This window comes from Neltuma alba, unplaced genomic scaffold (genome assembly GCF_004799145.2).
Source record: "Neltuma alba isolate B1F8T4 unplaced genomic scaffold, ASM479914v2 tig00012564_pilon, whole genome shotgun sequence".
NCBI lineage: Eukaryota > Viridiplantae > Streptophyta > Magnoliopsida > Fabales > Fabaceae > Neltuma > Neltuma alba.
In genome coordinates, this window is record NW_021637019.1 from 36,571 (window position 1) to 54,449 (window position 17,879).

At 37.8% G+C, this 17,879-nt stretch overlaps 3 protein-coding genes and 1 pseudogene across 4 annotated transcripts; 2 read left to right on the top strand and 2 right to left on the bottom strand.

Annotated features, from left to right (window-relative positions):
- Positions 1 to 731: 731 nt before the first annotated feature.
- LOC114728656 (protein LYK2-like) lies at positions 732 to 2,962 on the top strand. The gene is made up of 2 exons (XM_028915582.1): positions 732 to 770; positions 1,519 to 2,962. Exons 1-2 carry the CDS (start codon positions 732 to 734, stop codon positions 2,794 to 2,796), a joined length of 1,317 nt encoding a protein of 438 aa, XP_028771415.1. The 3' UTR covers positions 2,797 to 2,962.
- Positions 2,963 to 3,097: 135 nt separating this feature from the next.
- LOC114728654 (putative calcium-binding protein CML19) lies at positions 3,098 to 3,696 on the bottom strand. The gene has a single exon (XM_028915581.1). The coding sequence runs from the start codon at positions 3,592 to 3,594 to the stop codon at positions 3,169 to 3,171; it is 426 nt and encodes a 141-aa protein (XP_028771414.1). The 5' UTR covers positions 3,595 to 3,696; the 3' UTR covers positions 3,098 to 3,168.
- A 4,029-nt stretch (positions 3,697 to 7,725) lies between these two features.
- On the top strand, positions 7,726 to 11,443 carry LOC114728652 (probable adenylate kinase 7, mitochondrial). Of its 2 annotated transcripts, none has more exons than XM_028915578.1 (5): positions 7,726 to 8,003; positions 8,471 to 8,611; positions 8,774 to 8,983; positions 9,074 to 9,227; positions 11,365 to 11,443. In XM_028915578.1, exons 1-4 carry the CDS (start codon positions 7,824 to 7,826, stop codon positions 9,224 to 9,226), a joined length of 684 nt encoding a protein of 227 aa, XP_028771411.1. In that variant the 5' UTR covers positions 7,726 to 7,823; the 3' UTR covers position 9,227; positions 11,365 to 11,443. The 2 variants fall into 2 exon arrangements, with proteins under 2 accessions (XP_028771411.1, XP_028771410.1); XM_028915577.1 differs by lacking the exon at positions 11,365 to 11,443 and adding an exon at positions 10,822 to 11,205.
- On the bottom strand, positions 11,365 to 17,583 carry LOC114728655 (uncharacterized; annotated as a pseudogene).
- Between the last annotated feature and the right edge of the window lie 296 nt (positions 17,584 to 17,879).

The following is a 17,879-nucleotide window of genomic DNA, read 5'->3' on the forward strand; positions in this document are numbered from 1 at the left end:
GACCTAACCCCTCGGATTCTTTAATAGTCCGGTTCCATCCTTTGCACCGTAGTTTCTACATGTCCACCCTGATTACTACCTTCTCTGTACATTGCCTTCTCATCTTTTGATGCTTGCAAAGTCTGTTTCTGCTTAGTGCCGGCACAGTGCTTTTCCTGTGGGATGCTTTTGCTTTATCATGGATGGTAGAAAATAGATGCTTAGCTTGAAAGGCCACATTATGAACTTTAGTTTCATCTCTTTCTTGTACTACTAATAAAGTGCAAAATGACAAGACTCCCAAATTTTCGTTTGGCTTCTTTTATATAGAATCTTATTCCTCCAAAATGAACAAAAAAATGGGATTTTTTTTTTGGCATGGGACAAAAACTGGGATTCCAACTAAGAATATCTAGCAAGTTTATTATTATTGCAATATTCTTCGTGTCAATGTGCCTGGCTAGTCTAGCCTGCTACTCTTTTTTTTTTTTTTTGGGGCTTTGGCCTACTCCTCTTTAAAGCATCATAACATTTGTGACTTTGTGCATGTTAAATATACTCGTCACGAGTTATATTCTTGACAATAATTCCTGTTCTTTTCTCTCTTTTTCTTCTGTGCGTCGACACTTCATAAATCTCATCTGACTATAACTGCTAATTGTTTTAAATAAATTCAGCACTTTGATGTGATCGATCACTTTACAATATTTTATTAGTTATACTATGTAGATATTCATCCTCGGCGATAAACAATGACTGTCCCTTGCATGTTCAAGGGGGAGCATACAAAGGTTGGTATAGAAGTCCGAGGAGCCTCTAAATAAGTTAAGACTTAAGAGTGGTGGCTATAATCACGGTCAAAATATTCAAAACAAACTTTATTGTCTCCAAGAAACCTGTCTTTGAAACATCTTCGGAAAATTCTATTGCCTATAACCTTGTATAGATCCGAAATATTTACTCTCCAAGACTGACAAAAGGCTTTCATTATTATCAATAGGCCATTTCCATGATGGAGCTGAGTGGCCTGGGGACTGGGTCTGAGTAAAGGGGATCATATGCTCGCCCCGAAGGCTTCTTCCTCTATTTATTCGTATTTGTGCTTTCACCTGAAAAAGCCTTATGAACTGCGACACATTTTCAGTTTTACTCACTAATTAACCCATACTCCTGGTCTCTCTTCAACCTGAGGTTCCACTTGGGAATCAATCGGTTAGTGGTTTCAGGAGCAAATTGGTTCTTTGCAGAGAAAGAGTCCCTCTCACAGTTCATCCTCTGTCCCCGTGGGAGCTTGATGTTAAACTCAGGTTGGTGATCCCATTCAGATGTTTTTGCCTATTTTTTGACGAAGCCAGTCCAACCCAAGATATTCGTTCAGCTATCCGGTAAGCGAAGTTGATACAATACTTCGAAGCTTATTACTTCTACTGAAGCTATTGCGTGTGTAATGTGTCATCAGGAAGCTTTAGACCTGAAAGCCTTGCGCCATTTCCCCTATTGTGATTCCACTCGGCAGTTAGCCTATTCTTGTGTCTCTAGCTAAACCATATCTTAGTCCTCACTCCTCACAAGAAGTCAAACATGTGGAACACTGAACTCTGGGTTGGTTTAGCTGGGGGTATAGTTGGAATATTCATTGCTTTTGGAGCAGTCGTCCTTGTAATCAGATTAAAGAACAAAAAGGAAAAGAAAGGGATTGGGAAAGGAGGGGACTTGGAGCTTCAGCATCTCAACCTCAGTGTAAGAACAACCTGCGACAAGAAGGTTTCTTTTGAGGGGTCTCCTGACATTGTTAAAGGGAAAATTATCGACACCACACCACGTAAGATGCTCCTGGAGACATACACTATTGAAGAGTTGAGGAAAGCAACTGAAGACTTCAACTCAACTAATCAAATTGAGGGACCTGTGTTTCATGGTCGTCTCAATGGGAAGAGCATGGCAATCAAGCGCACAAACTCAGACACACTGACAAAGATAGATTTTGGACTCTTCAATGAAGCACTTCACCACCACCCCAACATCCTTAAACTGATCGGAAGGTGCTCAACTGAGGGTCCCGAATCATATCTTGTCTTTGAATTTGCAGAAAATGGATCTCTGAGAGACTGGCTTCACGGTGGGCTGGCCATCAAGAACCAGTTCATTTCTTCCTGCTATTGTTTCCTTTCATGGAGCCAGCGGCTAAGGATCTGCCTTGATGTGGCCATGGGTTTGCAGTATATGCACCACGTGATGAACCCAAGCTACGTGCATAGAAATGTGAAGAGCAGAAACATATTTTTAGACGAAGACTTTGGTGCCAAGGTAGGGAATTTCGGGATGGCAGGGTGTGTTGAGAATGAAACTGAGGATCCACTTTCGTATTCTACCAATCCCGCCTCTTGGAGCCTGGGCTATTTGGCCCCTGAATATGTGCGCCAAGGTACGATTTCCCCAAGCATTGATATTTTTGCTTATGGGGTGGTTTTGCTGGAAATGCTATCAGGTCAAACACCCATAAGCAAGCACAATATGAAAGGAGAAGGAAGCATTTGGCTCACAGAGAAAATCAAGTCCCTTTTTAAGTCAGAGAATGTGGATGAACTAAGGGAGTGGATGGACAGTACGTTGGGTGAGAATTACTCATTCGATGCAGCTATCACAGTGGCAAAACTTGCAAGAGCTTGTGTAGAGGAAGACCCCTCTCTGAGGCCTAGTGCAGGGGAAGTTGTTGGGAAGCTTTCAAAATTGGTTGAGGAGTTACCAGAAGAGGAGCACTTGTTCTCTGAAAGCTCAACCAAACCTCTGGTCAAGGCACCTTTAAACAATCAGTGAAAAGAGGTATTAAAGAAGCAGAACAAGTAATTCATGGTTGTTAATTGTGGATCTTTGGTTTTAAAGTAAAACAGAGCAAACGAAGATAGTTTCGGAGGGGAAATATGATTTTCTGATTGATCCAAAAAATCTCCATGTAGAGATCGCGAGTTATTTGTACTTTGTAGCAGACTGCCAGTAAAATTCACAATTAACAAGTGTCTTTCATATTAACAATGCGGTTGTCGTTGGGTGTTTTCCTCAAACTTGTAATTAGCAAACCAATCAAAATAAGAGACAATACTGCAGTTTTCTGCTAATGTTCATCAAATACTGATATCGGAATCATTTAATTAATGTAACTTAAAACCAATGGGATTTAATTTTTCAACATTACATCATCATGACTCTAAATTCCTCAAAACTGAGAACACCATCACCGTCGAGGTCAAAGCTAGAGATCATAAGTTGGCACTTCTGCAAACTCGTAGATTGTCCTAACCTACTAAGCATCCTCTTGAGACTCTTGGGGGTAATACAACCAGAACCATCCATCTCATACATTTTAAAAGCCTCTCTTAAGCCCTTGACTCTCTCTTCCTCTTTCTCTTCCTCCAGAAACCTAACAAAATCGTCCAACCCCACCAACCCATCACCGTCGGCATCCAAATAACCCACCAACGCCTCGGCCTCCTCTGCTGACAGCTCTCTGCCGATCACCTCCACACGCTGCCGAAGCTCCGACGCCGATAGCTTCCCATCTCCGTTCTCGTCAAAGTGCTTAAATACACGTTCGTATTGATTTGACTTCTTGTCCATCGTGGAAATAAGATGTATCTGTTAAGCAAAGACTGAAGCTGAAGATAATGATGGTATACAAAGATATATAGAGAGATGGAAGAACAAGAAGGAAGAATGAAACCAATATAATGATTGCTGCTGAAGACGAAGAAGAAGCTGACAGCCGTGATGTATATATAAGCGCGCGGGGTTTGAAATGGAAAGAGAAAATACAGTGTTGTCGCGTGGCGTGGGTTGACCAATTAGCCTTGCTGGACCGGGTAAGGTTCCACGATAACAGAAGAAAACACCGCTGACTTTATATTTTTACACTATTTAATATTTTAATTCACATTAATTTTATATGTAAATGAGTATCAAATTAATAAAGGATAGAAGTAGTCGTATGTATCAAAAAAAGGAATAGAATTAGTCGTCAAACACTCTTGGAATTTCTCAAACAAAACATACGAATGGTAAGAGTCAAATAAGAGAACCCAGGCGGCGACGATGAATTATTTAATGATTTCTGGAAAACTGATGTGCTAACCTCCCAAACCTCAGAGTCAGAGGGGCTCGTAAGAAATAAAACTATATTTTCCTTCCTTTTTTTTTTTTTTCCCCTTGGAACCCGACGAAGTAGACCAATGGGAGCATTCTTTTGGGGGGTCTATATATCATCGTGATAAATTTACGGAAAGACTCTTCATTTCGTCGCATCCCTGTAAGAAAAGAGATGCTTATGCCTGAAGGTTAGAGATAGAGACAGAGAGAAGAATCTGGAACAACAAAAAAATTGAAGCTAGGTCCATATCAGAAGGCTGGTTCGTCCGTGTAAATTTACGACAGACCAGCTTGTACAGATTGAGTATCGTCTACTAAATATATGACTGAAGTCATTTGACGTTGTCCGTCTAGTGTTGTTGAAATTAATTAAAACGTGCCGTTTCTTCTCGGATTTTGAATTTGGGAGTCTCCGCAGTAGTTGGAGTTTTGGCGTGGAAAATGTTCCGGGTAAGCCCCAGGGATTCAGCTCCCCTCCCGTGAGTCCGCCCCGGGCAGTGCTTTAATACGGGCCACCAGATTCATCCAACGGTAGGGAAGAGAAGAATATGTGGCCAACCTTTGTTTGGAGCTTTTTGATTAAAAAAAATATATATATTCTTAAAAGTGGTGACAAAAATCCTCTTATATATATTTATTTTATATTTTTTAAATTATGATTAAAAAATTGTTTTTGAAAAATCTTAATGTTCTATTACCATTCTAAATAAGCACTCAATTGTTTAAAACAATTGAAGTCCTTATTAAAGCATTTTCACACACACAAAAATTAATTTCCAAATAATCCATAAAAATTTGATAAAAGTTACGCCACCTTCTTCTTCGAGAACGGAGCTTCTTAGGATTCCAAAGTTGATGAAGCTTATATATTAAATACTCTTCTTCTTAGACTTTTATATTATAAGGGTTTTATATTTAGGAGTAGAAAAGTAAAATTCTTTTTAAAAAAAGTCAAATATCAACAAGTGGGTGGCCTGCCCTGGGGTGCAAAAAACATCTCAACATACCACGTGTCATTTGGGTAACACAACAACTTCCTCCGATTTAGCTTCTAAAGCTGAGCATGTCCTCGGTTTGGTATTAGCTACGGCAAGACCCAGGGCATGAGATTCAATCGCTGAGCCGCCGGGTACATTTCGAATCCGACTTCGACTAATTTTAATGAAATTAAAAACTAAAGACAAAGACACATAAAGTCACCGAAATTAACAAATTTCAAAATGATCCCCCTTACATGGACTAATTCTTGTAAGTTCTTACTGTCTATTTTGCAATTAAATTTTGATAATGTATTATTCTGACTTGATTCTATATATCACAGCGTCATTAAGGTATTTAAAAACTCAATTTAAGAATAGTTTCAAAGGATTTTAGAAGCTACTTCGCGAGATCATTTTAGGACCTGCTTATCTAAATGATCATCTTTCTTTCCAAAAAAAAATATTAAAAAATACTACCTCCAATCTTTAATATAAGATCTCGTTTGACTTTTATTTTAATCCGAAATATAAGACCTTAATCCATTTTGTCTCTCATGTTTATATAATTTTTTCAAGATAGTCCTTCGAATAATTATAATTTTAGCCAACACACTTGATTAGTAAGGATATTTTAGGAAAAACACCACCTATTTATTACAAATAACTAACTTAACTTATTTCTTTAATCTTCTCAAATTAGTCAACTTGTTCTTATAATTAGAACTTGAGGTAGTATTACAATATACTATCTCCGGTTCTTAGTATAACAATTAGTTCACTGATTTGAATAAATTAAGAAAATTAGTTAAGTTAGTTATTTTTAATAAATAGATATTGTCTTTCCTAAAATATCTTTACTAATCAAGTATATTTGTTAGAACCACTATTATTATAAGAACTATTTTAAAAAAAATAAATATAAAAGACAAAATATAATGAGGTCTTATATTTAAAATTAAAATAAAAATTAAATAATTGTTATATTAAGAATTGAACAGTCAGAATTATAATTCCATTTCAAAATGGAAAAAGTGAGGACAATTGGCGTTATCAGTGGGTTGATTGGACGCATAGCGAACATCTTGGATTAGTATTTGACTGTTTCCGCTTTCAGCAACCACTGTAGCCACTCAAATAAATCAATCAAAGGCAATGTGTTAAAAACCGGACCGGACATTGAACCGGAAAGACTAACGGGTCACGGTTCATATAGTTGGACCAGTTGAACCGATGGTCAGATCGGTAATGTAATAATTAAATAAAAATAATATTATATACTTATAAAATAATATATGCATTCAAAAATTAAAGTTATTATTTTAAAAATAAACTTTAAATAAATTTAGATGACAATAATGTAGTAAAAATGCATGTTTAATTTATATTAATTAATAAAAAAATTAAATAAAGAAACCAACTGACGAAAAAAAGAAACAAAAAATGAGGGAAAATGTTTAAACAAGTAGGGAGAATTATAATAAGTTCTCAAAGAAAAAAAAATCAGTACTAAAAAATTTCAATAACATAACTTATAATGATAAATCTTAAAATAAAAAATAATAATTTCTTATATTTATTTTGTAATTATTTTTTTTAAATCTCATTATAATTCTTCTATTCCCAACTTAAAAAACGTCTGGAGGTATTCTATAAAAGGCTAAGAAAATTCTCAACTAAAAGAATAAAAAAATTGCCTCGGTAAATGTGTGTGGCAGTAATAGCCTGATGGGTGAGAAGTCAAATTTATTTACATTGAAAAAAGAAAAAGGTGAGGCAGTAAAACGTGCTTCCAGTTCAGCTTCTTTACTCCTGTCCTTTCAAACGATAACCTCTTCGCCATTTTTTTTCCCTTCTTCATCCGAAGTCCTAACTCCAGTTGTTCGAACTCCGAACTCCAGCATAGTCATAGTCGACAGCCATGGATAGTTAAATGGTTCAGGTTCTGTTTGATTTTTTTGCTAATATTTTTCATTATTTCTATTATTATAAAAAAATTACTGGGTAATTTCTGGCTGGTTTTTCCTTCTCCCCTTTCTTCCTGGTCCTCCTCCTCATTCTCCTTCACCTTCAGAGCCTCATCTGGCGACCCGTTTGGTTTTTCAAAAACCGTTCCGGTTCCTGGCTTAACGACGGTTTCCGGCTCTAAAGCCGGTTCTTCCCGGCTCAACCTTTAAAACGGTTTTCGACAAAAAAACGAGCCGTTTAGGAGTTCGGTCGCCGGTCCGGCCGGTCCGGTCCGGGTTCAAAATCATTCAAAGGAATACCAAAACCGTGAGCCTGCACGCACTTGATTAAATTCTCTTTCAAAATAACAGATCGTACGTCTTGTATTCTTCCAATAGACGCACGCCAAGTGGGAATCGTTCCCGGCATCTCTCCCGCCATAAAATCAACGATCAAAATGGAGTGGCATGCCCGTAATTAACACGACAAATAGTGGTATTTGCCCAAGTCGAATATGCCCCTATTAGACAATCCCAGGTTCATATTCACTGACAATCTCTCCTCTCACTCTCGAGCCCTACTAATAGTAGCAGCCGCCACTGCAACCTCCGTCCACCGCTACCATGGCTGCGATCGGCAGACTGAGAGTGGGTCGCTCCGTTGTTCAGACCGCCCAGATTACTCTCTAATCGAGCTTTCGGATCGGCGGCTGCCGCAGTTCAGTACGATTATGATGATTATGAAGAAGAAGAACGGTATGAATTGTGCAAGCCAAGTGCCATGGCCGATACAGAAGGTTCCGCATCGGAACGTGGAGTGCAGTGGGTAATGATAGGGGAACCAGGCTCCAAGAGGCATGTTTTTGCTGAGAGGCTCTCGAAGCTTCTCGAAGTTCCACACATTTCTATGGCCACCCTCCTTAGCCAGGAACTTAGTCCTCGTTCTTCTCTCTACCAGCAGGTTTTTCTCCCGCTCTGGTGATTTTTGAATTCAGTTAACGTGGTTTTCTTGTGCTGCTTGGCTTAAACCTTGTTTGTTTAGTTGAAAAAAATTGGAGTTCAGTTTAACCTTAAGTCGAAGAGCAATTAGTTGATAATCTTTCCTCGGATTTCTGTTGTCCTTGCAGTCGAATTCTTCAATTTTTGACCGTTTCGTGTTTCTTTTCGTGGTTCCTACTTTATATGTATTCTACGTAATTCTTTTCTTTTCTTTTTCTCTTTTTCTTTATTCCTTCTTTCCTTGAAACCTTTCTTTCCCGCTCCCAAAATTCAGGTTGTAGTCTGTTGTCTTAGATGTGATAAAGCAAAATTTGGATCTCTCCATTTGGAATCCCCTCAATTTGTACCTGAATTTTAGTAGTTGAACCAATGTAACAGTTCACATCTATCATTTTTAATAGATACTCTATTTTGTGTCGTCCAATGCAGATAGCGAATGCCTTGGATGAAGGAAAACTTGTCCCTGAGGAAATAATTTTTCGGCTGTTGTCAAAGAGGCTGGAAGAAGGATATTTGAGAGGTGAAACAGGCTTCATCCTGAATGGAATTCCTCGCACAAGGATCCAAGCTGTAAGTGTCCAGTTTCTACAGTCTTGCAAATAGTCTCTTTTCTCTGCCTATGATTTGTTCTACTGGCAATTCTTGATACGCTGAGGAGTCAAGCCGCACTCAGTTTAACAAGCCTTTATATGGTAGTTGCTTATCTGTGTTAAAATACAAATTATTTCACAGGAAATTCTTGATCACATTGTTCATATTGATTTGGTTGTGAATTTCAAATGCTCGGAGCAAAACTTTGAGACGAAGACTCTAAGAGCTCAAGCATTTAATCCTTCACGGGAATATCTTAGACTGGACAGTAAGCTGTTGCGGCAGGATCCCTCGAAATATACCTACACTGGAAGTTCCTGGAGAGAAAATGTCCACGATCACGCAGAAGAGGTTGGTTCATGATCTTTCCTTCTCTATCTGTAGAAGTCATTTCATTTTCCCAGATCCTTATGGTACTTTATTTCTGTGATTTTATTACAGTGCAAGCTGTTGGAAGAATACTACAGAGAGCAGAAGAAACTTATTAATATTGAAGTAGCAGGGGGTCCTGGAGAAACCTGGCAGGGACTTCTGGCTGCATTACGTCTCCAGCACATTGACGCTCCCACTTCTTCACAGAAGTTGACTGCTTAAGGTACCATCAATCATCTTCTCCGGCATCATTCATATCGGCATTCTGATACCTGTGAATATGAGAGCCAGGGTGCACTAGAAATTTTGGCGATTGTTAAATTTAGTTGTTTTTTTTCCTCCTCCTGCATTGATATTTTGTGAATGTAAGCTGGGTGTGTTACCTGTAGCTTTAGATAGGATGCAAGTATACGGGCCTGTATTGTATGACAACTAAATTCTACGAATGAGTGTATTGTTTTCTTTTTCCATGTTTTCTTAATTTTTCGGTACTTTCACGTTCCTACACGAACCTCATGTTGGTTTGGTCAGTGTCTTCTTTAAGAATATACTCATTATTAGTGAAATAGTAAATTTAAGAGTAATTTAATGATTTAGCTATAAACGATAAATTTCTTCGCAATTGGACATTCTAAGCACGAGATCTCTCAATTCAGTCCCTTAAAACTGTTTAATCATACGGAAAATTTACAATATATTTATCCATGTCTCAGAAATGGGCACAACTAATTAACTTGTGATTGGGACTTACATTATTCATTAATATTTACTTTTGATAGTTACTTATTTTGTGATGATTGCCCCTAGATGTGAATTTAAGTGAAATGTCACAGGGTGAACCTAAATAAGGAGGAATCCACATTCTTTGCTTATCGATTCCATGAGCAAGGAATGCTCATTTCCCAAAACCAAATGGCAACATTTGGCGATGAAGTGCCTCCTCCTTTTTTTAAAATTAATTTTATTTTATTTTTATTTATTTGAGTTAACTTGTATTTAACACTTTAAAATATTTTTTCAGTAACATGTAGTATCTCAAAAATTAATTTTAAGTATATCTAAAGTATTTTCTCAGTTAGTGAATGTTACTAAAAAAAAATATTTGAGGGTGCTAAATGTACTAAAATTAATTTATAAAACTGGGTATTATAGAAAATATTTCAGGATATGGGATACAGTAAAAATTAATTAACTAGGGATATTATGCGTTATTGTAAAAATGTTTCAGGATACTAGATAATTTAAAAATTAATTAATTTAGAATATTGGATGTTATTGGAAAAATATTTTAGGATACTGAATGTATAAAAAATAATTAATTTATAATACAATTAATTAGGATAATGAGTGTTATTGAAAGAATATTTTAAGATATTAGATGTATTAAATATTAAAATTATAAAAATATTTTAAAATACTGAATATGCTAAAAATTAATTAATTTAAAATATTGAGTGCTGCTAAAAACTATTTTAGAAAACTAATGCAACCTAACAAAATAAAACAAAAAAAATATTTTCTCAAAAAAAAAAGAGGGGTCTCATCCCCAAACGCTGCCGCTTGGGGATAAGCATGCCCTGCTAGTAGATTAAGAAAAAATATTTGAGATATTAAAATAAAATAAAATATATCAATAATTAAATGGAGAAGGACAATAGAGGAAATTAATACAAAATGAAGATTTTTAAATTGTAGGTATAGAAGTTTTAGTTGTAATTTGGAAATTTTTGTTGAAATTATATCCTTATTTTACATTAATTTCCTAACAGGATTTTTAATTGTCATTCTCTCATAACTAAATTGCTAATTTATTACAGGCGAGTTTACTGCATAGAGATATGCATTGGAGTGGAATGATGTTTAAAAGGGGTCCCGCGAGGAAAAATGATGCTGAAATATTTTTCGGGTCATGTTGGCTAACGTAAACCATAGAACACTCCGCTCTGTCGGGTTATTATCCGCGGCACAATGGATTTCGTCAAGTAAATTAGGGTTTAACGTATACCATAGAATGATTTATATCTGAATCTCCTTCAGATTTTGTGTTTTTCAATTTTGATTGATATATATATTTTTTTTTTCACTTGAATTTTCATTCAATATAAAATATCACGAGTATCTAAAGTTATTTACGAACAATACAACTTATCTCAAATTCTGTATAAGTGCACATACTCTGCTCTAAGTTTCATTGGTGTTTTTGAGTTAGGATGCTTCTGTTTTTCTCTTTATGCACCCTATGGCAAGTTGCATGTCAAATGAATATTATTTATATGCACACTATTCTCATCATTCCGATTTTTGATATTTCATGTTCAGCTAAACCTGGGTGATGCATCTTTATTATTACTATTTTACAGAGCTCAGCCACAGAAACCTGATTAATGAATGTGCGGGACTACTCGCTGCTCATCCAAACGTCCCGGAGTAGTTCATATCTGACAGAAGATCCGTAGCGGATTTCTTTGGTTTTCCAGCTTGGTTTTGTTGAAGCCACTGAAGATGCAGAGGCATCAATTAGGATAGAAGATAGAGGGGAATTTAGTTCATCAAGCTCGTCATCACTGGTGTAAGCCTTCCTCAGAACAGATGATCTGCTTCTTCTTAATTGACATTCACTTCCAACCTCCCCAATAATGGTAACGATGGAAGTTGCCGGAGGAGGTAAGTACTCAATTGGAGCGGCATTGCATGGGAAGGTTCTAACGCAATCCTTACCACACTCGACATCGTCCTGTTTCAAATTGAGAACAAATGCTTTAGCGATCAAAAGCTAAAATCTTCAGCACTCAGGCCAATGATTACCAACCTTTTTAGCTCCAACAAGGACAATATTTTGCCTCTCAACACAATAAATCATGACATTAACTCGACTGCCAAGAGATTACGAGCAAACTTGGCATCTTACCTCCGAGTCCAGGGCTTCAAAAACAACAGTGGGGATTGGATCAGGGCAAAACTCATCTGCGACAAAGATGTTTAGAATCCTCTTGATAAGTGGTGCACTAAACTTTGGGCATACCTGCACAAACCAAAATCCATTTGACGTAACTGGCGCACAAATTTTAAGCAAGACAGCTGGTAAGTAAAGAAATGATCAAGTTCATCGGCAGACCTCTTTCCTGACAGAAGAACTTAACAGCATATCCTTGGGAAGCATCAGAAGGTCACTTAATGCATTTAGAAGATGGAAGGACTTCAGGGATGTATTTTGTCTCTGATCATTGTCCTCAGGGTCATCCTTATCTTCAAATGAGTCATCGTCATCCATACCGAACAAGTCAGTCAACCATCTAGACCAGTTCCCAATCTGATAAAAGCAGAACACGTATGAGCAGAGCTATCGCTTGAGACCAAAATATAAAACACTGTACATACTATCATAGATCATCATTTCGCAAGCCACATTCCTGGCTTATTTTTAGATATACACTGAAGATGAGACACGAACAAAAAGAGTTGCATGAACTGAACTTGTAAATTTAGGTTTGGATTGAAAAATTGAAGTTCACATATATGTGGAGTTCGAGTAGTTTACCGCAGTTTTAAGCTGCGCCCCTGCTCCAAAACTTAATTGCCCAGGTGGGATGGGGAGAACCTTGGGATCGCTAATGGGATCAGATACAGGATCGGTAGGGATTTCATCAGCAGATTCACGAAGAATGGCATTGAACATAGCCACATCTAATCTTGTCACACATTGCTCCATTATCTAGAATAAGTAACAATTCATTCTAATGTCATCATACAGGCAAAGAGGAGACCTCATCAGCCAAAGTAAGAGAAAGCATGACTGAATTTATTTTAAAGGGTTAAGAAAACCATATTTGCAGATATGAAACCTTTAGCTAGACAATCTTTGCAAATTATACTTTCTTCCTACTCCTCCCTCCAGAATGAGAGACCGAAAATTGGGATAACTCAGCACATTAATAATCTTCAGCATGAAGATACCTTGGACGTCAGGTAATCAGATACGGAGGGTACCCCCATTATAGATTCTGTTGCGTGATTATCAGGAACTTAGAGTACTTAAATCCATCAGATGTGATCAACTTCAGTTTTAGGGACCGACCAGAGACCTAGAAGATACTACTGAATACAATTTGGTCGGAGTTATAAATATATACGTTATCCATGCATCACATGTAACCAGGCAGTCCAGAAGATATATAATGACTATCACATTGAAACTATGACCTTCGCAAACTCAGATGTGAATCCCTTTTGCACTTTCCTGCTCTTATTTTATCGCAGTAATCATTGACCAATGCATAAGACCACCATAATTCTTTGTTCACACAATCACTCGTTTCAAATCCTTTCCCCTTGCCCATCGTGATCAAACCCACAGAGATATGACAACTAAAATAAAGAAGAGTAGATACAATAAAATACTCAAGTACCTTTAGAACAGAAAAGGAAAGGAAAAAGAGGAATTAGAATGGATAAACTAACCAATCTAGACAGCACAGGCAAACAGCCACACTCATGCCCTCCAGCTCGAATGGGACACAGCCTGTCCCAGGATTCCCTAAAAGCATTCTTCCAAATATCTAGTGAAATGTTCCCCTGCTCTTGATCACATGAGCTAGACGTCCTCCTATAGCTTTTCCTTGAGGCAGAGTCCACATCCATTTTAGTGGCTATTGCATCAGGTTGCATATGTGGAATCAGAGTCTAAATATAGACGCAGAACGACTCCCATTAGATTTGCGCAAATAGATTGTCATTTTTATACACCAGCTTGTATGGCTGCTTCAAGAAATTGTTAAGAGATGAGAAAATAGAGATTACCTGCCACCAGATAGATTCCACTATGCGAGAGAATATCCAGGCTTCTATCTTTTCCAGTGCTGACGTGAACACATGGGGTTCATCCCAGTTACCAAAACCTGTGTGTTCTGGTGCCGCACTTCCATTTTCACCAGGTGAAGACCCCTTCCATCGTAGTGAGGGTGTTGTCTTGCCATTCCTCTCTCCCTCACTTTTCCTTTTCACACTAGATTCTGCAAAAAATGATTGTGACATGTCTTTGGAAGTTTGGCATATAATTGCCCTCAACACAATGATATTAGACAACCAAAATGTCAACCTGTAGTCAGATTAAAGAGGTTATCAGTTGTCAATATCAAGAAACCACAATAAATTTTATGCAGCAAGAATCAGCAAAATGTCAGTTGACCAAATTCTTAACTACTAATCTGACACACTGGAGTTGGCGCTTTCTTGCAGATATCAACCATGCAATTTAGCCTAGAAATTTGTTAGTTTAGATAAGCTGATTCTCATTCTAACAATTATTTAGCAAGTAATGCATGGAAGTTCAACATAAAACATAGGATATTTTTCATTGCACTATAAGCTACTTGTTTCCTCAGACTAATCAAATGACCTTTTTTCGCTCAAGAAGATCTTGATTTTTCATGCCAATGTAACTTGTGGTTCTTTGTACTCAAGAACAGCATCAAAATTTTGGTTGATTAATGATAGGATGATGATAGATTCATACTCAGAAGAGTGTGCTTGACAGTATACCTTGGGACATCATTTCCACATGCCTTAGCAACAAGTACTAACCCAGAAACAGCATTTTTAGCTGCCCCAGCCCTTCTTGCTCGAAGGTTTTCTTTACAAGCATGGAGATACAGCCTAGAAAGACGCCGAGCTGGAGCATGGACCTTACTCATGGAGCTTCCGTGCTCTGCAACTACTGCATATAAAGAAGCCTCAATTGCTGCAACTTCTCTTAACTCTCCTTCAAGTATCTCTATCTTGTTTTCTAAATGCTCGACTTTGCTGTCTAGAATGGTCATTCTCGCTTCCTTTGGATAAATTTTAGCATCTTTTTTGCTACCACCTCTCATGTTTCCTCCACTGTTTTGTGCATCTCCAACAATGCCAATTTCCTTCACATCCAAATTATGATAACTAACGAGGGATCCTGTATTCCTAGCTGATTCTGCTGGTGACCTCACTGACTTTACATGCTTTAATCTTTCACTTCTTGTAATATTTGTCCCCTAAGGGATATGAGCTGCCACTCAATAAGGCGTGATCTTTGGCAACTAGATCTGCTGATTTTTCATTTTCTGCGTTGCTTTTCTTATCCAAACTAGAATTCTCAGTTCCACGTTTGTCCTCAACATAACCATTGTAAAATTTACCATCTCCTTCCTCCTTCACACAATATTTGTCACCTTCCTCATGTATCCTATTGAATTTATCAATGACTTCAGAAACATCACAATTTACAGCATCTGGATTCTTGCTGTGCATTTGAACATCTGTAACTTTATTTCTATGATTAACAAACTTTTCATGAACCTCCTCATCTGAATGTTTACTACCACTATTTCTTGTCTTGATCTTGAAATCTGCCTCTAATTTGTCATGAGCCAAAGATGGATAAGAAGAATAAGCATTTGGGGTAACAGCATGTTTTTGAGTGGTCACTGAATTACAATAAGTGGAATTAGAAGAAGCATGACCATTTACCGGACTCCCGAGATCAGATGATATATCCAAAGACGATGTGCTAGATGAACTCCTCTCCAGCTTTTGGTATGTATCTTGTGGCATCATGTTTGATTTTTCAAGCCCTGCCAGACGCTCCTTGTCATCCCTACCAGTGTTTTGAGTTGATCCATTCTGCCATTAAATTACAATAACTATATTAAACAGAACAGTATTCTTCAATAAGATTCAATCAGCATAAGGTGACAGTCCTATGATAACATTAATTCTGAAGGACAGTTTAAGGTGACAGTCCTCTGACGGTGCTCTATAATCCTTTTCCAGCAAACACAAAGGATGCAATATTCTCAATAGTTTGTCCTATTGCAACATGTCCCAATCAATTTTTTTTTTTTTTAAATGTTATGCCGCATAATATGATCCTGAAAAATGCTTGTTCATGGAAAGGGATTAACAAGTCCCCCCCCCGGGGGGTTTGAATGGACATATCCTTTGAGTTAGAGAGAGTGAAGGCCTATGCAACCATGCTAATTGATCTAGGTAATGTAAAAGAAAAATCCATGATGCTATCAATAAAAGAATGGAAGGGAACATGAGTACCTCTACAAGTTCAGCCGGGATACACTTATTGGCCTCCAGGGCAGAAGCAAGAGCTGCCACAGATGAATGTGAAGAAACATCATCATCATCAGAAAAAGTGGCACTCTCAGCTTCTTCAGCGTATTCTTCGTTCATCAATCTTGAGTCACCACCATTAACGTCCTTTGACGCCGCTTTTGACAAACTGTCCCTTGACAAGGAGTTAGCGCGACTCTTTTCAACAGGCTGAATTTTTATGAACAGAAGTGGCTGATCTGTATTTTTGTAGTTCCTCTTGCAGTTTATCGGGGCACTAATGCTCAAGGTCTCCTTAAGTATACCATAATCTGCCAAGTCTATGATGGCAGTTCCCAGCGACTGACCCTTAAGAGTCTTATCTCTTCGGGGCTCATACAAGTTGAACTCCAACCTATTCTTTTGGAATACATCAGCATGACCACATCTGATGGACATGTCTCTCAACAGAGTTACAGGAAGTCTAAACGACTCGTTAAAATCGATTTTTCCTTCGTCTGTATCAGAACCCAGCGAGGGGACAACATGACTGGTAGAACCTGAATAGCGTTCACCATTCTCCCATTGTATCAGTACAGAACGAACGGATCTTAGAGCTTGTGACGGAGGCCAAGGCTTAATCTTCTCGATGTGAATGAGGTAATTAATTTTAACACTAGCACTTCTCCTGCTCTTTGCTTTCATGCCAGAAACCATGGCCGCAGAAGTAATGAGTCCCTCCCAGATAAACTTGGTTACTTAAACGTCAGAGAATATTTAGAGTTTCAAGCCCTGTGAGGAAGAACAGTTGAAATGCAGGACATCAGGAAGCATTTTCGAGCTTTATGTATAATAGAACAAAGAAGCTTGTAATTTCTCAATGACTGGTTGTAGTAGAGATGCCGATAAAGACAAACCAGCAAACAGAGCTGGAAATCTAGAAACAGATTACACAGAGACAAGTAATGAAATGCAGATAAAAAGTAAAAACTAAGAAAAAGGAATAAAAAACAAATGGAGAACTTGTGGTCAAACTTCAAAATCTAGGACAGAAGCATCAGATCGGCCCATTGTTTCACAGAATTGGTGCAGAAGGTCACGGTTTGAAGCACAAAATGTGCAGAAGCTTGAAAATGCGGACCATGGAACATAGTTACAAGTTATCTAGTAAACACACAACTATATTCATCTCAAGAGGACTAAAAAAGAATGCGATAAAACAAACTATAAACAAACAGATCAATGCAGACCTTACGGCAGGTGCTGGCAGTGTTACTGTGGAATATAGACACCGAATTAGACTAGAGAGAGCTGCGAGAGCTTAACGGGGACTGGAAGGGTTCATTGCTCTGCCATCAGAATGGATCTCCATTTTCCGAGACTCGCACAAATCTCACAGTGAGAGTGAAACTTCGTTGCTTCATAAGAGAACCGAGAACGTCCGGACAATACAGAAAAGAAAATAAAAGAAGAGGAAAATAGTGGAAAGCAGAGCTGACGGCAGAGAATAGAATTTTCATGGTGGAAGTATAAAACAAAGTTAGCTTAATAAAGTGGCCAAGAATATTATATTATAATCATTATTATGATGACCAAAAAGGGAGAGCTGTGGAAGCCGAAACGAGGTCGTCTAGCGGCAAGTGAAAAGCGTATTAGGACCATATAACGTTGCATTAGGGATCATGATGGTGATGGCCAAGCAGAAAAGCGGGTACATCCCTGCATTAATCTAAAGTTTGGATTAAATTATTTTAGAATAATAGTTAAGTAAAAATAAATAAGGAGTGGGAAGTGATTGTCACGC